General features: G+C 54.6%; 1 protein-coding gene across 1 annotated transcript; it reads left to right on the top strand.

Moving 5' to 3' along the window:
- Nucleotides 1-2,812: 2,812 nt before the first annotated feature.
- Nucleotides 2,813-6,578, top strand: CBLN2 (cerebellin 2 precursor; the record flags this gene model as incomplete). The annotated part of the gene is made up of 3 exons (XM_082668000.1): nucleotides 2,813-3,169; nucleotides 6,019-6,138; nucleotides 6,381-6,578. 3 exons carry the CDS (start codon nucleotides 2,813-2,815, stop codon nucleotides 6,576-6,578), a joined length of 675 nt encoding a protein of 224 aa, XP_082524126.1.
- Between the last annotated feature and the right edge of the window lie 1,644 nt (nucleotides 6,579-8,222).

Here is an 8,222-nt window from a genome sequence, read left to right as displayed (position 1 = left end):
TGCCCCAGCCTATGGGAACAAAGGCCTTGAAAACCCCCTACCTGCAAAGCCCCACGTTATGGGCTGGGACCACAGCCCTGGCTGAAATCTTCAAACGAAAGAGGGTTAGGTGTGAAGTCTGTTGGAATAAGCTATACGTTCATTCTATTCTTCTGAACAGCACTGGCCCACTTACAGTTTATTTCTGAATAGCCTATCAGCAAAGGCATACTAAGCAAGTCAAAGGACTAAGTTTTTTTTTTTTAACGACGTCTTTAGAGGTCGGGTTACAAAGAGAGTGTCCATTTAAATATTGTCTTTGTTTAAGGGCTGCATGGACTGTACAGCCCAGTGGTCCTTGCAAAGGTTTTGAAGACAATGATACGCAACGATAACCTGACTGCGGCATAAATCATCCTGGCAGAGTGGTTAGAACAGTGAAGATCTGCAAAAGCAAGGGTGCGGCTTCATTCTCTCAGGGGCAGGGCACTGAAGGAGACCGGAAAGATCGTTTCCTGTTGCTACATTTTTGCAGAGGCCCGGACTGCTTTGGGGGGGTCCAAGAGGACCATCAGCGAGCCTTACCCGTGTCCGCGGGACTCCCCGGCTCTCCCCGAGCCCGCTGGCCCGCAGCCCGCGGCAGGGAGGCTCCAGCGCCCGTAGGTGGCGCCCCACGCCCGTGCTTGCGCTTCTCGTCCGCGCTGGGGGCGCAGCTCGGAAACCCGGCGCGCGTCCCCGGGGGGTTAGAGCTTAGAGCAGGCATTTTAATAACTAAGCGCTCGAGTGTCAGCGCGCCCCACCAGCCCCCCAGGTTCAGAGGAGCAGAAGCAGAAACCCAGGCGGAGGCGCCCCTCTAATCCCTGCCCAAACCTGGCATTTCCCAAACTGGAGGTCCCGGAACCCCAGCTTTCACATCACTAAGATCCCAAGATTTTTCTCTTCATCCCAGTCCTCGTTTTTTTTTTTTTTTTTTTTTTTTTAAGAAAACTGCTTTCCCCACTAATTATGAAAGTGATCACGCTATTCAGGAGTAAGACTTGGAGGGAATTTGGAAAAGAAAAGAAAGAATCGAGAAGAGGCGCGACCAGCGCTCTTGAGGTCGCCTAATTTCTGTAAGAGAGGCGTCTGGGAGGATTTCGCGCCGGGTGTTCGGGTGAGAGCGGGACCGGGGCGGTCCTCAGGGCGTCCGCGGCGCTCGGCGGTGCGGTCCGGAGGCCGGGACCGAGGCGGGGGCGGCGGAGAGACGCAGCAGCAGGCGCGAGGGCGCCTCCGAGGCTGCGGGCCCGGGTGCGGTGCAGACGCGGGGCGGGACGCGCGGGGCGGAGCGGGGCGCGAAACGCGCCGGTGCGGTGCGCGGGCCGGCGCGGGAAAGCGGCAGGGCGGGGCGGCGCGGTTATTGGCCAAACGCCGGGAGAAGGGGTCGCGCTCGGTGTCTCCTCCCGCCAGCTCCCGCTCATCTTCTCCGAGCAGAACAAGTTCACGGACCGCGGTGCTCGCCCATCATGGATGTTCCAGGTAACCCAACCCGGCCCTGCCCTCCGCGATCGGCGCGTTAACTGCATTCGTGCGTCTGTCTCAATGAGGACCATCGCGGGTCTGCGTCTGGGCGGAGAGAGAGCGGGAGAGAACACCGAGATCATTTTGTTCAGGGGCTGAGGAGGGAGGCTTCCCGTCGGGAAACAACTTGTCTCTTCTTATAAGGACTATTTAGGCAGTTGGCTGAGTTGTTCGGAGGCTGCGGGCGGTGAGGGGAGAGGTTTGTTTGCTTTTTGTTTCTCGCCTGGGTATGGGAGATACATGTCTAGTTTAGAGGGGGAAGAAGGGGCCCGGTTACAAGTGCAGACAGGCGCGTAAGTTGGCAGAAAGCTGCAGAGGCTGCCTCCTGGCCGGGAGGAGAAGAGCCCGGAGTCCGGAAACAAAAGCTGCACGATAAGCCAAGCTCGGGGTTCCCACCGCTGGAATCCTCTGGTCCTGCGCCAGAGAAAGGGATCCGAGGGGCTTCTCCAAAGGGGCTCGCTGCTGGCAGGGGGGGCGCTGGAAGTGGATGTTCGGTTTTAGGATTTTTCTCTCTCTTCTTTTCTGGTTTTTGTTTTTCCTCTTACTCTTATTCGCCCGAAGGAGCTTACTGGGGATTTGTTCTTGGGGTGGAAAACGGATAAGATCCTCACTAAATGGATCGCTTTAAGAAAAAAAAAAAAAGTCTCTAGGTCGGAGAAATAGAGGATGAATGAAAGTGAAAGCAGAGAAGGGAAAAAGGTTTCTTGGTGTGGCTTTAGAGAAAATGCCTCTGAAATTAAAGCCATTAAGGCTTAGTGGATCTTTTTCTTTGCCTGTGGCTTAAGCCCTCCTTTGCCTTGGGCTGAATGGGCCGGGGTGGCGTTGACCGCGTCTCCGCGGGTGACCGGCCATGTCCTTATGGCCGAGGCCCTGCGGAATTACGGGTCCCTTACCTGACCGCGCCCCCGGCGCGCGCCGCCCGAGAGCCTTCGGGGATGCCCTGGCCAGTGAGCCCCGGCGTTTCTCGGGACCTGTGTGCCAGTCGGGCTCTCCGGGGAGCAGTGCGAGGCACCGAGGGGGTGGTCTCCAGGGAGGGGGCCCGAACGCCGCAGGGACCTGCTCGCCGCGCCTCCTCCGCACGCAGCTTCACCTCCCTGTCTCAGGGTTTGGGTTCTTTGCCCTGACAGGTCCGCTGGCGCCTTTCTTCTGAGGACGACCCCGGCCTTGACCATCGGCGCAGGGGACCGAGGCCAGAGGAGGCTACTCACGGCCCCGCGCGTTCCCGCGCGCCCTCCCGCCCTCGCCGCGCCCCCGCGCGCCGCCCCCCGCAGCCCGGATGCCGGCGCCCGGCCGGGGCCCCCGCGGGCCGCCGCTGACCATGCCTGGGCGCCGGGGGGCGCTGCGCGAGCCGGCCGCCTGCGGCTCCAGCCTGGGGGCGGCGCTGGCCCTGCTGCTGCTGCTGCTGCCCGCCGGCTGCCCCGTGCGGGCTCAGAATGACACGGAGCCCATCGTGCTGGAGGGCAAGTGCCTGGTGGTGTGCGACTCCAGCCCGTCGGCGGACGGCGCCGTCACCTCCTCCCTGGGCATCTCCGTGCGCTCCGGCAGCGCCAAGGTGGCCTTCTCCGCCACGCGGAGCACCAACCACGAGCCGTCCGAGATGAGCAACCGCACCATGACCATCTACTTCGACCAGGTCAGCCGGCCGGCCTGCCCCTCGCCTCCCGCCCGGGGTGGGGAGGGCGGGGGGCCTGGGGGGTCGCCGGCTTCCGGGACGTGGAGTTCCAGGCTCCCCCCTCCTCTCTGCCCTTTCTCCCTTCTCCAGCAAGCTCTCCTTTTCACACTGTAGCTTTTTTAGAACTAATCAGCTCAGTTGGCACTGGGGTGACTGAGAGTCCTGTAAAAGCTAGGCGTCCCGGAGAGCCAAGAGAGCTGAAATAGATTTCCCGAAAGGACAGTGAACGTTTTGCTTTTCGCTGGGATGGGGGCCGTCCTTTGTGGTGGATGGCCTTCTGTCACCCCACTGGCCACTTAGGGACCGAGCGCATTTAAACTCTCCCCGCTCAGCCCGCGGGTTCTCCGAGGGTCTCAGCCGAGGCTCCGAAAATGTGTACCTACTGCTTATTTTGGAAAGGACTGGGGAGAGGATGCCTGTCTTCAGAAAAATAAGGGGGGGAGAGTGGGGGGAGGAAATAGCAGGTATAGTTATAGATAAACAAAACCAAACCGAGTGTGGTTATATGAATGCCATGTACGGTAAATACAATATATACAACGTATCATAAAACGCAGATCGATGTATATGAAGAAAACACAAAATGAAGAGCCATGACTTAAGTTGCTCCAGCCACTCAACTTCTCCCACTGGCTTCAAAGCAGAAGGGCCTGCATATGATCAGGCTTTGGCAACGCCTTCTCTGGGTTACTGCTGCCCAGGATTAGAGGTCTCTACCTTCCTCTGGTGTCCTCCCTCCCCACCTGGGTTTCTGTTGCTTTTTGGAAGCAAACAGGAAACATTAGAGTGGTTTCCAAACTTTACCTCACCATTCCATTCCTTGTGCCAAAGTGCTTCCCACACAGGGAGCTCGGGCTTACTGAGCACACTTGATTGGGTTCCTTTCTCTCTGTTAACCAACTCGCATGCCTGAGTGGTGACACATCTGCACACACCAAAGCCTCTTCTTAGGCCAGTGTCTTTATTTGCTTTAATCCTTGTTAAGGATTATGTACTTGAAATTTGGGGAGGGGTGTGTACGGGGCGTGTCTCTCTTTAATCTGTTTTTTTCTTCCGAGACATACATGTCTTTAATTTAATTATGTCCAACTAAAGCAGGCAGTGAATTCGTTTTCACAGCATTTTTACATCTGCCCTTTCATTAGGGTGTCAAAAAAAACCCTCTGTGACGTAGGCAGGCTAAGTAGTAGTAGGATTCTAATTTTATAGATGAGCAAACTATGACAGGGCAGATTAAGTGATGCTTCTCTGGTTCCCCAGTTAGGGAGTAAGTGAAACTTGCTTTTCTGGGGCTGGTGGGTGTTCTTCCGTCTACAGCAAGGCCCTGAATTTACCAGTTTCCTGAATTAGAAATGGAGGTGCGAGAGTTGAGGCCGTTGAGTTGGGAGAAGCAGCGCTGAGGGCTTGGAGAGGGGAGGCTTTGTTCTCTTCTCAAGCCTTGTCAGGCAGACAGGAACACAGCCTCGGAGGCACCTCCTGAAGCACATCGCCTTTAACGATAGAGCCCGAGTGTCTCTGAGCCCTGCAGTCGAGGGGCTGAAGTACTGCTTGGAGCTCCTTGAAGAAGCTGGTGTGGCGCAGTCCCCAGCCATCCCAGCAGTCATCAGTGGCACCCTGCCCGTTGCTCTGGGAGCCGTGTGTGATCCATCTGTAATGAGTGTGTACAAAATAACAGCAAAGGGTGTGAGGTTGAAATTTATTTTCTGAACAGATGACAGGGTCTCTAATCTAGGATTCTGTTGTTGCTGGCTGTTCATTTTAAAAGCTGAGAACACCAGGCGGGCCATTTTATTATTTTAATTGAGTTGTGCATGTGTGTGTGAGGAGGAATGGGGACAGGTCCAGACAGAGGGGCCATATTCCGCCTTGAATATCTGAAAGGGAATCTGTTCATAATGGGGGGACCCTCCACTCTCCAAGTTCTGCTTATGACATCCTGACAGTCTCATCCGTCTTTTACTTGAGAAATAGCACCTGGAGGGTCATGTGACTTTGTATCTCGTGGCTCATCTTGTCGTTATTCTTGCACCTTGCGGAGTTCCCACCGTTTGAGCTAAGGGTGTCCGAGCTGCCTTTCCACTCTCCCTTTAGTTGTCCAAGCTTATTTGCATGACATCATAGCTCAGCTTAGAGAGCAGACACCTCATGTGGAGTAAAGTGAGGGGAAATGGGCGCAGCCAGTGTTTATGGAGTGTGGTCTTTCACCCAGCAGCCTTTATTGAGCACCTACTGTGTGCTGCCGGCGGGGCGGGGCATGCCTGGGGCTGGGAAACAGAGAGGAAACCTCACACGGTCGGTCTGTTCTCTCCTAAAGCACACAAAGCTCGTCCCAAGCTTTATCTGACAGAAGTTATCTCACTGAGTTGGCCTCTTACGCCACAGCCCTTTCCCTGCCCATTCAGGACGGAGCTCTGTTTTGGTCCACGCCTCACGTTCAAGTCCCCAGAATCCCACGGACCTCTGAACAGACTCAGTGTGTCTACCGAGCTGATCGTCTTCCCCTGCTTTCTCTCAGCCCTGCCCACAGCAGCCACAATTTGCATCCACGTTTCCAACGCATAAATAAAATATACTCGAAAGCCATCCTTTTGAATTACGATCCATTAGCATCCTTCGGAAATCAATTCCTCGGCAGGACGTTGCGCTCCGGGGCTGCTTCCTTCCTGGGGCGGCCTGGGCGCCCTGAGCAGGTGCTGCGGTGGTGCTTCAGCTCCTAAAGGGGCGGGTGGGGGTGATTTTGTGAGTCTGACTGAAACACACGCTGAGGAGGGGCTTGCTCTGTGTGTGCTGTATGCCCTCTTCTTTTCCAGGTCTTAGTAAATATTGGCAACCATTTCGATCTCGCCTCCAGTATATTTGTAGCCCCGAGAAAAGGGATTTATAGCTTCAGCTTCCACGTGGTCAAAGTGTACAACAGACAAACCATCCAGGTGGGTCGCTCTGACAGCTGGACACTTTCGGCTGTGGATGAATAGTCACACCGTCTGCGAGGCAGGGAGGACCAGGGACGGGGGTCACGGGGGCCTGGACACCAGCTGAGTCCTCTGGGTCAGGACCCCGCACGGGTCCAGGTCCATGGCCAGGGTGGGGAGAGGAGGGGGGGGAGATGAGAACCAGTGGGTGGGATGGGGTCCATCGTGGTCAGCTGAGCTTTATATCCTCTGCCTCGCAGGTCAGCTTAATGCAGAACGGCTACCCGGTGATCTCCGCCTTCGCAGGGGACCAGGACGTCACCAGAGAAGCTGCCAGCAACGGTGTCCTGCTGCTGATGGAAAGGGAGGACAAAGTTCACCTCAAACTGGAGAGGGGCAACCTCATGGGAGGCTGGAAGTACTCCACATTCTCGGGCTTCTTGGTTTTCCCTCTATGAACGCAGAATCCCCGCCCCGCCCTGCCCCGCCGAGGACGGGGAAGTTGCCACCTGGACGCAGGAGTTCACCCTTCCTAACACCCCGAACTTGCCAGAACAGGACAGCTTGTTTCTAGCCTCCTTCGTCGGACTGTTGTGGTCGAAGCGTGATCGCCTTCGGAACCTCCAGTGTTTTCTTTGAATGTTGACCATGCCTCTCTGCAACCTGACCTCTAATTAGTTTTAGATGACAGCGTCTGAAGGAGAAATGAAATGACAGATCTGAGCAATCTGTACCTGCGATTGGAAAGTCGATACGGGATGTTATCACTGGGACCACTGACTTCTCTTCTTTGTTTGTACCTGGTACCGCTGCCCCCGGAATGGCCCGCAGGCTGCAGGCTGGGCTCACAGCGAGAGCCCTGCCAGTCACCACCGCCCGACAGTCCTTGAAACGTGTTCTCTGTGTGTCTGTTCAGCCTTAAGAAAAAGAATGGCTTCGCTTTCATGCCGTTTTCCTCCCCACTCCGGGTGGATGGGAGGACGCGGGAGGGGGAAGGGAACATTGTGTTAAGAAGTGCTTTATCCGGAGAAGCAAATTTTGCGCCATTGGACTGCCAGTTTTGTTTTGTATTGTGTGTGTGTGTGTGTGTGTGTGTGTGTGTGTGTGTGTGTGTTCTCCCCAAGAAACTACTTTCCTTCCCACACACAGCTCTCCATCCACACCCCTGCTCTGATCTTTTGTGCTGGGGTGAGGAGAGAAAAATGTGTGTTGAATTCCTGGATGAGACCAAACAAGACAAAACAAAAAATAACTGTGTATTTTGTTTTGGAGGAGACCAAACCAAACAAAAGGTACCTGTAGAGCAAAGTGAAAATGACAAACGGACATTTCTGCTTATTCTTTTGAAGAGATTCTCTCAGAGGCACTTTTGGAACTAACAACCTGGATTTTTTTTTTTTTTTTAATTCACATTCTGGAATACTTTAAGAGACTGATGTTCCTGGGTGGCCTGAATCATGTCAGATTGGCATGGAAGCTGTGATGACCAAGTCCCCGATCACATGGTTTCTTTGCTGAGCACACCTGGGTCTTCCAGGCAGCATGTTTTTGTTCAGCTGGATCCACTTCTGGGTGAGCGCACCGCGATCAGGCACCTCAGAGTCGACGGGACCAACCGGTTCTTCCCCATCAGGATCCTCTTCTGACCCACCAAGGCCAGAGGGTGTTGACACTCCCCTGGGAGCGCCTGGCGGGAGGCCACCTGGAAATCGCAGTGGTTGAAGGTGTCGGCAGAGGTGCCCTAGAAGCAGTTTCCCAAATCCTTGTTGTTTGGCGCCTTGTACAACAATATTATTAAAACACAGCTGAGAGTTGATGGGTGCAGGATTTGTACGCCAAGGAAACGGCACTGATCCCAAAGCAATCAAAGAAGAAACCTCAAACCGGATGTTAATTTGTCCTTTGTGTAACAATGTAACCAAAATATTGATGATAAAACGTCATAATTTAAGATGCAGAATAAATGGGTTTGATGTCTGACTTGGTTTCTCCCTCCACCTCGCCTCCCAACTCTCAAAATGTGTGTAAGGAAAGGCCAAGGATCAAGGGCGTGGGGAAATTAAACCCAAACTGTTTACTCTTTAGAAAATACACAGAAAAAC

The sequence above is a fragment of the Grampus griseus genome (genome assembly GCF_964374135.1).
Source record: "Grampus griseus genome assembly, chromosome: 12".
In the NCBI taxonomy this organism is placed as follows: domain Eukaryota; kingdom Metazoa; phylum Chordata; class Mammalia; order Artiodactyla; family Delphinidae; genus Grampus; species Grampus griseus.
The sequence above is the reverse complement of the archived record's forward strand: the minus strand, read 5'-3'. Positions and strand labels throughout refer to the sequence as shown.